This window comes from Astyanax mexicanus, chromosome 18, assembly GCF_023375975.1.
Source record: "Astyanax mexicanus isolate ESR-SI-001 chromosome 18, AstMex3_surface, whole genome shotgun sequence".
NCBI classification, from domain to species: Eukaryota; Metazoa; Chordata; class Actinopteri; order Characiformes; family Acestrorhamphidae; genus Astyanax; species Astyanax mexicanus.
In genome coordinates, this window is record NC_064425.1 from 46,066,763 (window position 1) to 46,080,845 (window position 14,083).

The 14,083-nt window shown below is 38.8% G+C and overlaps 2 protein-coding genes across 4 annotated transcripts in view; both read right to left on the reverse strand.

The window, feature by feature from the left end:
• Window positions 1-7,017, reverse strand: part of pds5b (PDS5 cohesin associated factor B) — a 31,965-nt gene extending 24,948 nt beyond the window's left edge. For 2 of the 3 annotated variants that reach the window (XM_022668799.2, XM_049466971.1), the window contains exons 1-3: window positions 6,876-7,017; window positions 1,724-1,850; window positions 69-272 (exon numbers count right to left, since the gene is read on the reverse strand). In XM_022668799.2, coding sequence (XP_022524520.2) covers window positions 69-272; window positions 1,724-1,831 — 312 coding nt within the window. In that variant the 5' untranslated portion in view covers window positions 1,832-1,850; window positions 6,876-7,017. Of the gene's footprint in view, window positions 1-68; window positions 273-1,723; window positions 1,851-6,369; window positions 6,529-6,875 lie in introns of those variants that run through there. The other variant, XM_049466972.1, reaches the window with a different exon arrangement.
• A 1,154-nt stretch (window positions 7,018-8,171) lies between these two features.
• n4bp2l2 (NEDD4 binding protein 2-like 2) lies at window positions 8,172-13,713 on the reverse strand. The gene is made up of 7 exons (XM_007258523.4): window positions 13,590-13,713; window positions 12,240-12,356; window positions 10,699-11,813; window positions 10,197-10,321; window positions 9,538-9,626; window positions 9,288-9,364; window positions 8,172-8,631 (listed from the first exon to the last, which is right to left on the reverse strand). The coding sequence occupies exons 3-7, from the start codon at window positions 11,811-11,813 to the stop codon at window positions 8,469-8,471; spliced, it is 1,569 nt and encodes a 522-aa protein (XP_007258585.3). The 5' UTR covers window positions 12,240-12,356; window positions 13,590-13,713; the 3' UTR covers window positions 8,172-8,468.
• Window positions 13,714-14,083: the final 370 nt, after the last annotated feature.

Here is a 14,083-nt window from a genome sequence, read left to right on the forward strand (position 1 = left end):
TAGCTTTGGTCAATACAGGTTTACTTAAAGCAAAAATGCATTTTTTTTTTCCAAAGAAGCTCTCCTACTTTTAGCTTATCTGGTGATGTGTAGGGCGCCTCTGGAGCATAAATACGGAATATATCAGCCAGGCAGCAGGCCACCAGGAGCCTGACGTCTTTGTCTGGATGCTTTAGGAAGAAGTCTGAAGCCAGGTGCAGAGCCAGATTCAGGTACAGCTCTTTCTCTTCCTCTGAATCCTGGTCCATGTCCATAAACGTCTTCACCACCATCTACAAAGCAACAGCACCAACAATTCAGAGTAGGAATGCGACATTAAAACATCTTTACATTTTTGTTGAAATCCTAACTTGAAAATGATTTAAGCACAATTCATTGTACAGTTTATTAAATGTACAGAAAACAGGCAAGGGACCAAAGTGAGGATTGAACACACATCCACAAGCCCCTGAAGCTGTACAGCACTCACAGTACATTTTCAAAAATATAAAATGTGCCACACAACAATTACTTTATACATAAAAATTACTTTATACATATTTTTAATAAAAATAGCCCTTTCATTTCAATACCGGTATCTGAATTTTCTTTAAATGGTGTAATTATATTATTAGATGATATTAACATTATATTATTGATGTACTTGATAATAAAACAGACAATAAAACAGATTAACGCAACATATTGAACAAACGAAGAGCGCTACTGCAACAGGTCTAGAGCTATAAACGGGTTTCTGAGAAAGGCCACGGTTGGAAATGGGTTTGGAGTGTCTAGACTTGAAGATCTATAGAAAAACCTTAAGGAGGACCAAAGGACCTTTAAATAATCTACATCTTTAAAGGTTTCACACTAAACATGTTTCTATATGAAACCAAAAGTGTGGGTCTACTATAACCTCACACCAAACACCTTTTCTAAAACCTTTAGTTTTTAATAATGTACCTGATGTGCCACCATGCTGGTGCCAAGAGTAGGGCTGCCACGATTAGTCGACTAGTCACGATTATGTCGACTATTAAAATAGTCGACGACTAATTTAATAGTCGATTAGTCGTTTTTTTTTTTTTTTCTTTGTTTTTCTCTCCAAACTGCTGCGACTGCCTTTCTGTCCTGGACGCACATGCGCAGTAGTGGAAACCGGGGTAGGTAGTGGACGACATCTCAGGACATTATACAGACAGGCTCTGGTTTCATGGCTACCCCGCTACAGAACTCAAAAGTGTGGGATCACCAAGAAAATAAAAGTGAAACGCGTGCAATGCAATATCTGCAATGAAGAACTTGCCTTCCTCGGCAGCACAACCGCGATGCACGAGCACCTGAAAAGGAGGCATGTTGTGGCTGATTAAATGACGAAGAAGCTAAATTGCTATTTAGCTGCTAAAATTATTATAATTGTCTGTTACAACAAGCTGCATATTTCATTAAAGGTTTAATGAACTATGATTTTAATTGTTTTTATTTTTAGTTAGCATATAGCTGAAATCTAATGTTGGTTGTATAATAGCAGCTGCATTCTATTGTGATAAACTGTGTTTTATATTCAATTAACGTATGATCCGATTAGTCGACTAATCATAAAAAATAATCGGCGATCAGTCGACTATAAAAATAATCGTTTGTGGCAGCCCTAGCCAAGAGTCAAACAACATCATCCTAATCTTATTATACTTCTAGGTTCCTGGATCAGATGGACTACTTGACGTGAAATGAACTTTACCTTGAGCCTCCGCACCATCTCTTCCTTTGAGATTTTATCAGAGATCTCCTTCACCCCCGGCGGGTAGGTGATCTTGCCATCTGTGGCTCGATTCTTGGAGTGAGCCATGCTCTCCAACTAGTGCTCACTGAAAAAGAAAGAGAGAATATAAAGTTCACATACAAAAACTCAGAGAAAAGCAGCACCTCAGCATCAGTCACCAGGGGTTGGCACTCACAATCATAGAGCTAAAGCACCATCAGTACCAAATGACAACGAATAAGCCGTGCAAATCAGCTACAAAACCGCACAGTTTAAATTAAAAATATATTCCAGAACAGCTGGGGAACTGCCCTTCATCTAGCTGGTTTCTAAAGTTTCTCTAGGTCCATCTTTCCCTGTTCAAGTTTTACAAATATCCACAAACTTCTCTCTGGCTGATGAACAAATGCATGGAGGATAAAATTATAAAGCAGATAAAAAAAAATGAAAATAGACATTTATGACATATATGGCACTCTAAACCCCAGTTACAGAGCACAGAATGCAAAAACCTATCAGAGGTTCCACTATGTTAAAAATCGTACGAAAAATTCAGTTTGTGTGAACCGTGCTGTAGTCTGATGAGCTTTAAAACAGCAATCCTTACAATATTTTTCTTTAAATTGTGGTGAGAGGTGAGAGGGCAAAATAATATAATATATACCATCAGTGTGTGTCTGCTACCATTTCTGCAAAGCAACATATATTCATCTTAAAACAGAATGTATGGTGGGTACTGGGACATTTTTCTGGCTACAGCAGCTTTTGCTGGTTACCTGAGCCACCATGGTGCTGATAATAGTGATACTGCTCATTTAACTATCCTTAACCAAAGAAACACAGAATAAGAACTAAAAAGGTGGCAAACTAAAAGACAACACAACAGAATCCTTACTAAAATTACCAGATTCATTCACTTTTAAAAGTTTTTTTTAGAAGGCTTGATTAAATGACACATTCTCAGCAAAAACTAAAGAAACACACTTAGTTAAATTTAACTTTAACGGATCTTTAAAAAGTCACAACTATTAGAGAAAAAAACAACAGCAATATCACTGATCACCTTCTTAAAAATCCAACATTTGTAGTTCTCATCCAACCCCTAGTTTATTTAATCAGTTCTTCATTAAAGGTAAATCAGGTGAGCTGCTGGCAGAACTGAAGAAATCCATAGTATCTGGAGACCACAGAAAAAATCAGCAGCCAGATCAGTGGTATTCTAGGAACTTTATCAATATATCTAATGACAAAAATAGACTTTCTGAAGAGATAAATAGTTGTAAAAATGTATATTGATGAAATAAAACTCCCGCACAGATAGCTCTCCTACCACCATCACTATTCTGGGGTTGGTGCTATAAAGTGCTTTTTTTTTGCTTAATTTTTTTTCCCTTTATATTAAAAAAAAAAAACATCAGTGTTACAAAATCAATACTTCTCTAATACATATATTGCCTGGAAAAAAAAAATAATTGTCTTCTATATGCATCATTACTATGCTTGGTATCTATATTCTATATGTATGGTATGTATGTACAAACTTGTACAATATAAAAAAATATAAAAAAAATCAGATGGGGCCTCCTATAAAAAAAAGTTTAAAATTAAAGGTGACCAATCAAGGATGGAAAATATATCTATATTTTGAGTTTATTGTGAAGACAATCCGTGCTTAAAGAACATTTCATTATAGAGAGTAAATTATATTGTTTTTGGAATAATTTTAATTGTAGATTTTAAGCAATACTACTACTGCTAAATTCTCTCAACGTAACAAAACACTGCAATTAATACTGTACGTCATGAAAATGTGAGACATTGGTAAAGTGCTAGAAAAAAAATGCTTAACTTAACATGAATGCTTCTAAATGCCACATCACAATGGGCTGATACACAATGTGATGTGTAATCGCTTTAATTAAAGTTAACACTTACAGGTTTATGTTACTTTATGTCTGAGACACTGCTGTTTTGAGATAAGTAGTTTCTAAAATGTGTTTGAGATATTCACAGGGTGGAGCAGCTCATGCAGAGCATTACAAGATAAAACAGCACACAGTTAAAATATTAAAGTTTACCATTACTTCCATTACACAACATGGCCAGATTTGCATTGCAGACAATAAACAAATTGTACTGCCATATAATTTATACCAAGCTATTTGGACCATTTCTATTGGTCCATTCATCAAGAAAATATGCCTGCCAGTTAGAGACAAGTCTCTAAAGGAGAGGAAGGCGTTATTTACAGCAAGAAACAAATAAGCAAAGAACCCAATCCCAATGCAGAAGGAGGAGTCCCAAAGGTTAATACCAAGCAGGCGATGTTTAATTTGCATTACATTCTTTAAGAATTCTATAAGAACTCATACCAACCCATTTATGACTTAAACCAAATAGCTTTATTAAAAAGGAGGGAAAGGAAAAAAAAAAAAAAAAGAAAAACAAACACACATTTAATACTTGTGCACTGTGTACGGTCAATCGTGCAAAATCCTCATTTCCAAAACAAAAACTTTACAGCAGTGAAAAAGATTTTAACTTTCATTGAAAGTCAATGTAAAAACACCAGATTCACAAAGGACAAAGAAATGCGACAAAAACAAGATACTAAAACATGTTTTTGCATTACCCAGCGCTACAGACCGAAAACCACACCTCGCTAACAGGGTAACGGACTGAACCCCAAAACCCACAACCAACGCGCCAGACTAAACGCCAAACCCCGCAACCAGCGCACCAGACTAAACGCCAAACCCCGCAACCAGCGCACCAGAATAAATCCCAAACCCCGCAACCAGCGCGCCAGACTAAACGCCAAACCCCGCAACCAACGCGCCAGACTAAACGCCAAACCCCGCAACCAGCGCACCAGAATAAACCCCAAACCCCGCAACCAGCGCGCCAGACTAAACGCCAAACCCCGCAACCAACGCGCCAGACTAAACGCCAAACCCCGCAACCAGCGCACCAGACTAAACCCCAAACCCCGCAACCAGCGCGCCAGACTAAACGCCAAACCCCGCAACCAGCGCGCCAGACTAAACGCCAAACCCCGCAACCAGCGCGCCAGAATAAACCCCAAACCCCGCAGCCAGCGCGCCAGAATAAACCCCAAACCTCGCAACCAGCGCGCCAGAATAAACCCCAAACCCCGCAACCAGCACGCCAGACTAAACGCCAAACCCCGCAACCAGCGCGCCAGAATAAACCCCAAACCCCGCAGCCAGCGCGCCAGACTAAACCCCAAACCCCGCAGCCAGCGCGCCAGACTAAACCCCAAACCCCGCAGCCAGCGCGCCAGACTAAACCCCAAACCCCGCAGCCAGCGCGCCAGACTAAACCCCAAACCCCGCAGCCAGCGCGCCAGACTAAACCCCAAACCCCATAACCAGCGCACCAGACTAAACCCCAAACCCCGCAACCAGCGCACCAGAATAAACCCCAAACCCCGTAACCAGCGCACCAGAATAAACCCCAAACCCCGTAACCAGCGCACCAGACTAAACCCCAAACCCCGCAACCAGCACACCAGACTAAACCCCAAACCCTGCAACCAGCGCACCAGACTAAACTCCAAACCCCGCAACCAGCGCGCCAGAATAAACCCCAAACCTCGCAACCAGCGCTCCAGAATAAACCCCAAACCCCGCAACCAGTGCGCCAGAATAAACCCCAAACCTCGCAACCAGCGCTCCAGAATAAACCCCAAACCCCGCAACCAGTGCGCCAGAATAAACCCCAAACCCCGCACCCCGCAACCAGTGCGCCAGAATAAACCCCAAACTCTGCAACCAGCTCTCCAGTCTAAACCCCAAACGCTGCAACCAGCGCGCCAGACTAAACCCCAAACCCCGCAACCAGCGCACCAGACTAAACCCCAAACCCCGCAACCAGCGCGCCAGACTAAACCCCAAACCCTGCAACCAGTGCGCCAGAATAAACCCCAAACCCTGCAACCAGCGCTCCAGAATAAACCCCAAACCCCGCAACCAGTGCGCCAGAATAAACCCCAAACTCTGCAACCAGCTCTCCAGTCTAAACCCCAAACCCTGCAACCAGCTCTCCAGACTAAACCCCAAACCCTGCAACCAGCTCTCCAGACTAAACCCCAAACCCTGTAACCCACACAATAGACAAAAAGGTTAGTTAGCTGCAATAGGTAATGTATTTATATTAAATAAATAATCCTCTGAAACCATTTGACAGGTGACATTTAGGGGTCTGATTTGAAGGGTCTGATTTTTACCAAAGAAAAACGTTCGTCAGAAAACGGGCTTTTTGTGATTAATCTGAATCAAATTGGATTCGTCTAAACCTGACAAGAGTTTTATCGATAAACAGATAATAAATGTGAACATTTATCTTCACAATAAAAAGGGGCTACATACATGACAGCTAAGCTAACCCCTCAGACCCTCAGCTACAGACAGCAGTTAGAGAGCTAGCTTAGCATCTACAGCTAACCCATTTAAAAACACCTCTCTAGAGACAGATAAAAAAATCAAAAAGTCTTGAAGCTATAAGAAGGGACCGATACGTGAACATAAAGAGGTGCAATTTTTCAAAAGCACAAAATCTCTTCTTTTGGAATTAAATAAATAATAAAATAATGAAAACCTTACCTAGCTAAGCTAACGGCTAGTTAGCATAAACAGCTAGCCCTTCTTGCTAGAGATCAGCTCTGGCGCTAACGCTCAACTCAAACAGGCGCTCAGGCTGAAAAAATTACACATTAACCGGATAAATCACCAAAAAATCCATATATTTCCCCTCAGCCTGCAGAGAGAAGCCGCTTCTCCTCAGTTTAACCGGATCAGAGAGAGATAGAGATAGAGGGAGGGGGAGGGAGAGGGAGAGAGAGATAGAGAGAGAGAGAGAGAGAGAGAGAGAGAGAGAGAGAGAGAGAGAGAGAGAGAGAGAGAGAGAGAGAGAGAGAGAGAGAGAGAGAGAGAGAGAGAGAGAGAGAGAATGGACCTCAGTACAGTTTAACCGGATCCGCGCTGAAATAACACAACAAAGCCCCCGCGCGCCCCCCGGCAGCCGAGCCTCCCGCTCCCCGCGCACACTCCGCCACTAAATCCCGTAACTCCTCACCGAACAGCAGCTCCTGATTTTAATAAAAATCTACCTGATTAGAGGAGCTGCAGTCCAGTCTCTTCTCCACCAGCTCCCCGATCCTCCTCTCCGCTTCAAAATGGCGCCAATTTGTCCGCTGGCTGCACCAATCCAGCGGCCCCTTCACCTCACACAGCCCGGGCCAACAGCGCCACATGCAGGACGCGGCGGGAACTGACACACCAAAACACCCAGAACAAAACTAAACCCCTGCAGACTCAACTAAACCCCTTCAGGCTAAAATAAACCCTGCAGACTACAACTAAACCCTGCAGACTAAAACTAAACCCTGCAGACTAAAACTAAACCCCTCAGACTAAAACTAAACCCCTTCAGACTAAAACTAATCATAAACCATTCAGACTAAAACTAAACCCTTCAAAATAAATAAATCAGACAGGAACATTCATTATAAATTCAGATTTAAAGATCCAGACTCAGACTAAATGATTCCTTCAGAATATAATATAACCATCAGACTAAAACTGTCAGACTAAAACTCTCAAACTCAACACTTAGAATTAAACCGTCGACATAAACCCTTCAGTCTAAAATCCTCAGGCTAAACTCTTCAGATTAAAATCATCACATTTAAACCCCTCAGACTAAAACCTTCAGGCTCTCTCTCCGGCGTTTGTCCTTAGACTTATATAAACATATATAAGTCCCTTACAACAGGACCAACAGACTAAATGCTTCAGACTAAGCAATTCAGACTAAGACCTGTTAGAATACAACTCTCAAACTAAACCCCAAATCCATTGACCAAAGCAACAGACTAAACCCCCTAGACTAAAACCCCAATCCCTGCTGCCAAAACAACAGTTTTAAATCCAAAACCTGCAGAAATTAACACAACCAACTAATCCCAAATCCTACCACCAGGGTAATAGAAATGTATTTAGTATTATAATTATTATATGATGTAATTTTATAATTTCTGTTCTCATCTTTATATGTAAGCTGTAGGCAGTAAAGGCAGCTGTGTTACAGGTGATACAGGTACCGATTACAAACCCAATCTTACCTCCAAGGTTTCGCTTCTCTGAAATGTAATCTAATAAAGACTCTACTAAGGGACATCCATGGGGACACTCGTTTAGAACAGGGAGACAGAACTGAGTGTACGAGACATCTAGTACCTGTAAATGACTTTATCCTCACGAAAGCATTTGGCTAAAATTTTACCTGAGAGTTTATTTTTTTTCCTTTCAAACAAAAGTGTTAAAACATCCACGTTTTACAACAAAAAGAAAACAGCAGTGAATGTAGCCATTGGTTTATAAAGTCAGTGTAAAAGGACAAAGTGTATGGTATCAGTTTTTTATTACAGTCAGTAATTAAACTGGACATTATGGACATTTCTTCATTAATCAATATAAAGACAGTGGACAGAAATACAAAATCACAAAGCTTTGTGTGTACACAAATTTCCAAAAATAAAGACCTGAACTGAGCATAATTCAAAATGTCATACAAATTTAAACATTATTTACAGAAGTTTAAAAACACAAATACATGTCTACTGACTAAATAACAAAAAAAGCTTGTTCCAAAGTTCAAGTAAAAAATATATATTTATTATTTTCTTTGTCTGATAAAAGATTTAAAAGTTATCATATTTTCTCTGTCCATAGGGTTTGGAAAGGCGCTCTTTGCTTTTATGAGGAGGCTCACAGGAGTTCATCACGATGTCCACACTGATAGGCAGCTCAAATCGATCCAGCATCTTTGCTATAGTGTCCCGTGGGACCCTATGTGTATTCCTCCTTTTGAAATGAATCAAACACATTAAATGTATTACTCATTATCTGTGTCCATAATATTAATTAAGGCCAGCATGCTCCAAAATTAATTACAAATATTGTTCCCCTATTTTTATGCTTTAAAATAGTTTGACATGCAACATAACAGGAGGGTTAAGTGGCTGGGAACAAAAGAACATGATTAAACACATTCTTTAGAAGAAAAGTCCAAAAATATTTTGACATAAAGTGAAGAATAAGTAACAACAACACAATATCCTACTTTAATTTTGATCAAAAACATTCTGAAATCAGGTTCACTTTTGTCACTAAACCACTAAACATTGTCTGAGATATTTTATAGATAAACACATTCATAAGAGAGATTTGGGTTGGTTTAGGAGGGTGCTGGGAATCTTTATCAATCAGAAAGTTTACATTAAGATTCTTTATGCCTATAAATGGGTCACATGCAACCAAAATTGTTTTTTCTAGGGCAATGATGCACAAACCCTTTTTTAGCATCTTTATTTTTAGGAGTGGAGTGGGCTTTTATGCTCCCAAACTTTTAAGAGGACATGCAAAGAAAATTTACTTGGCACATACATATTGGGTGCCCACAAGACCAACAGTCAGAGCCTTCCCTGGGATACTCAGGTCTACATAATGCACAGACTTACTTTTCTAACTCAGTGGGATCACATTTCCATCGTGTGTCAGGCTCAACAAAATCTACTCGATATCCACACTCCAAAGCCTGCAAAAAAATAAAATAGCACATACAAAACAGTCATAAACATTACCATACTGAAACAGGAATAATAAACACTGTTTATTTGAAAATTCTACAGACATACAGGTATAAACACAGTTATATTTCATATTTCAGGAAACCTATAGGATAGCCTGGCATTTTTTCTGATAACTTACCAATGTAACATAGGGCTTCATTTCCCAGGCCTGAACGTTTGTGTTGTCAATAATAACAGGTGAACGTCTGTCCAACATAGCATCTCTTGCTGAAAAAAAAAAACAGAATATACGGCTAGCTATGAAGCTGAAAATGTAAGAATATTCAGTACAGAGCAAAGCTTTAAAAACAAAAACATAAACACTTTTGAATATCTCATTCTAATACAGACTGCAATCTAATCCAAGTAACCAGTTACACCAGCTGAAGGTACGTTAAATTGTAGGTTACGATAAAAAATATCCTTAAAACACACTCAATGCAGTGAGTTCTAAACTAGTAGATTTAGGGTACGTCTAAATTAGTACTGCATGAACTGACTACATTTTAACATGACGATGTAGCCAAACTGTTTAAATTCTCTCCCATATAGAGCACATTATGTATATATGGAAAATCTGATGTTTAAAAAAATATGGTCAGTTGGTCAGTGTGTGTTTTTCACTGACAATATCCACGATATGCTCAGAAATATTACCATTCAATATTTTCACACTGTTCACCTGTATTTGTGAGAGCTCCATTTCTTTCTTGTGTTTCATATCTCATGTTAAAAAAGGGTCTCCGCAATATGTAATTCATGTTTTTATGTGATAACTTCTGTAGAAATAAGTAATACCTCTCTTTTGATTCCAGTCATGTGCATTCCCAAGTAAAGTAGGGTCAAAGAAGTAGCTGTCCTCTTGGAAGAAGTAATCATCAGTGCTCAGTATTAGACCATCAGGACCACAGGACAATATTTCTCTTTAAAGAAAATACAATAGTCAATAGTGTTTTGAAGGGAAAAGAAAGGGATGATGTAAAAGAAGGTTAAATGTGCGGAATTCTTAGTTAATGTAAAATAGGATGTTAATCACAGCAAAATTCTATATAATATATTACAAAAATGTATGGTATTATATATATATCGGTGTGATATTGTAAATAAAATGGATTTTCCATTTAAAATAATGCATTAATACAAGGGCCACCAATTTTACCCACAAAGAGGCTGGTGTGACTGATGATTTTTATTCAAATCAAAAGTACACCTCAACTAATTGAGCATTTGAAGCCAACAGATTATACAACTGTAATCAGGTGTGCTTCTGACTGATTGTACAGCCGCTCTGAAAACTCACTTTGCCAGAGTTGATTTCCCACAGCCTGGAAGTCCTCTCATCAAAATCAAAACCGGAGACGTGCCACTGTTACGCTGGTACTGATCTCGCTCGTGATAATGCTGTGTCTTATAATATGGCTGCCAGTCAGCTGAACCTCTTCCTCGCTGTTCAAATGACTCAGGGCAGTTTGATGCAGAAAGTCTGATGTCATTACGAAGAGGAAAATTGGTCCTTTCCCAGGAGCACCAGCTGTTGGTGTCATGGTGACTGTAGTTGTTAATAGGAGGCAGGAGATGCAGAGGTGGTGTAGGAGTCTGAGGTATAGGTGGGGGTGGAGGTAAGAAATGACGGCGGCCAGGAATTGGAAATCGTGGTGGGTCATGTGGAAGCCTTGGTGGTGGAAGATGTTGCCACTGACTTGGATGGCTGTTTGCTGCATCAGGACCGTTCCATGTAATTTCGTTATGTGGTTGAGGCTTCCATGTCCTAGAATTTTCATAGTCTCTTTGAGGTCGAGTAGCTGGATAAGGCCTATACGCACTCTTGTGATCATTTTCCCGAGTCTCTTTTCTGGGAGATGGATTGGTTTCTGGTTCACATAACCGAGAAAGACCTTCTGTGACTACTAATTCTCCATCAACTCCATCAACTTTGTCATGGTGGTCAAACTCCTCAAGCTCTTTGTAAAAATCACTCAGTTCCTTCTCTATTGCTGCGTCGGGTCGACACGCCGGGCCGATGAAAGCAGTGCTGCTGACAGCGATTTCTTTAATGACTTCTTCTCTGCTCCTCTCATAGCTACGTTCTTCTGCATCAACCCCTGAGATTTCCTCTTCACATATATTATCTTTTAAGATTTGTGCTGGTAATTCTAATAAATTCTGATTCACCTCCACAACATTGGCACTGTCCAATATGTTCAGCTGTCCGAGAAGTACAGGATAAGGTAAAGGCCTAGTGCGGTTAGCGTTGCCCACTGAATTATTCCTGTAGGTTACTGCATGTGGTGTATGCATCCGCTGTATCTCAGGGGCAGATTGACCAGGATTTTGTGTCTGCGGGTGCTGAGAGCCTTCTTCTACATTTCCACCCAAAGGTGTAGAAGAAGATTTGACTGGAGTAACATGAGGCATCTGTAAAGAATGATAATTAATACAGATTTAGTATTAATAAGTGCGTATAAAGTAATTCATAATATCCTCCATTTAATACTCAACACCTAAAAGTTTTCATTATGTTAATTAGTGATCTACACTACTATTTCTAGGCTAGTGTGATAAGCATGGCCAGATCGCCGTAGCAAATTCAGCTCAAGAACAGAACAAAAGATGCATACAAAAAGAAGTTCCATAAACCCTAAAACATCATCACAGGACCAATTTGTTGCTTTTAGTTTATAACAGATTATAACAAAATGTCGCATCTACCTTTAAAAAGAAACCAAATTTTTTTTTTTTATGGGAGGTCTGCAAGAAGATACCCTTTACTGCAAACAAAAACAAGGAAAGGTTTGACACAGAACACAAATAAATTATATACAGATATTTAAATATACTTACTGAATACAACTGTTTGCATTTCAAGAGGTCAAGCAGCCATCTTTACAGTGGACGCCTGAAAATCTATATTAAACCCGGATATAGAAGTTACTGTCTTCTACTGGATACTCCACAAGTCTATTCAGAGAGCAAACAATAACAAGATCAATAAAATCATAATCACAGATAAAAAATTTGCAATAGATAACAAAGGGAAACACATTCAACATGTATCACCATATGAATTGTGGAAAGCAGCACATTTTTTCAAATATAAAATACAAATATATATATATTCTTATATTCTAGTTTCATTTGCTCTGATTACTGCTTTGCACACTTTTAGCATTCTCTCAATGAGCTTCAAGAGGTAGACACCTGAATTGGTTTTCAGGTGTGCCTTTTAATTAGTTAATTAGTGGAATTTCTTGCTTTATTAATGGGGTTGGGACCAGTTGTGCAGAAATCAGGTTACTACACAGCCGACGGCCCTATTGGACAACTGTTAAAATACATATTATGCCAAGAACCAATCAGCTAACTAAAGTAAAACGAGTGGCCAACATTACTTTAAAATTGAGGGTCAGTCAGTCCGGAAAATCGCAAAAACTTTAAATGTGTCCCCAAGTGGAGTGCTGGAGGTGCTGAACAATAGCTGTTGCTATCTCAGTTCATCAGGTTTTTTAATGTGGAGGAATATCACTTTTATACTCTTTACTACGTAATTCAATGTGTCCATTGATCGTTTTAATGTTTTAATATTAATCTACAATGTATAAAATACAAGAAATAAAGAAATAAAAAAACACTGAATGAGAAGGTGTGTCCAAACTTTTGACTGGTATGCAGTGATCAGTGATACTGCTCAGGTTCACAGTAAATAAAGATAAAAAAAAGTAGTGAATAAGCAGTGATATTACACATGGTGAATAAAGATGTGTTGCACATGGCAGTAATCAGATTGTATAAGTATTTTAATGTGTTGTGGGTTTTAGCATCTTTGTTATAAAATATACTCAACAGCTAAAGCTCGAATAAGATAAAGTATTAAAAATTAAACAGAAAACAATCGCAATTACTGGCACTTAAATCAGCTAGCTAACTATTTGACTACGTATCTGCTATTTTGTCCAAACAGACTGACAGACAAACAGACCGATGAACAGACTGACAGTCTAACAAATAGACAGACAAAATCTGTGTTTTTCAAAAACCCTAAACCCGCCCAGTAAATCCGATCATTAGCGCGGCTAGTTATTAGCTAGTTAGCTTTAGCAGCGTTCACACTGCTGTTCACTAGCTAACACTATATAGCGCTAAATAACACCAAATAATACTAAATAACACTAACTAATCACACATGTCTCATACCCAGTGAGCAGCAGGAGACTGTAACCTCGCTGTAAAAGCTCCACAGATCTTCAATTCTTTACTGAATCCGAAACTAAAACAGGCTAAACCGGGCAAAACACTGAGACTTCCGTTTGTTTCCGGTCTATGTCAAAATAAAAGCTCCAGTGTAAAACACAACGAGAAATACTGTATAATGAAAAAACTCAACAAACAAACACGCTTATCAATTAATAAAATATGTAAAGAAAAGAAAATACTATCAATCAAAAAATATGAATCGCACAATTAAACAACAATTTAATAGTAATTAATATAATTGTACATGATATCACTATATTGATATATTCAGTATTGGCAAGTAGAGATTTTTTAATTGAAACTATTTGAATGTCCCAAAGATTTTGAGTCAGTTGGTTTTGAATATCTGCTAATAACAAGACCAAGATAAAATAAAAAAAGAAAGAACACATTCAAACTGTCCACTAAGGTTTTTGTAATTCATGTTTAATATT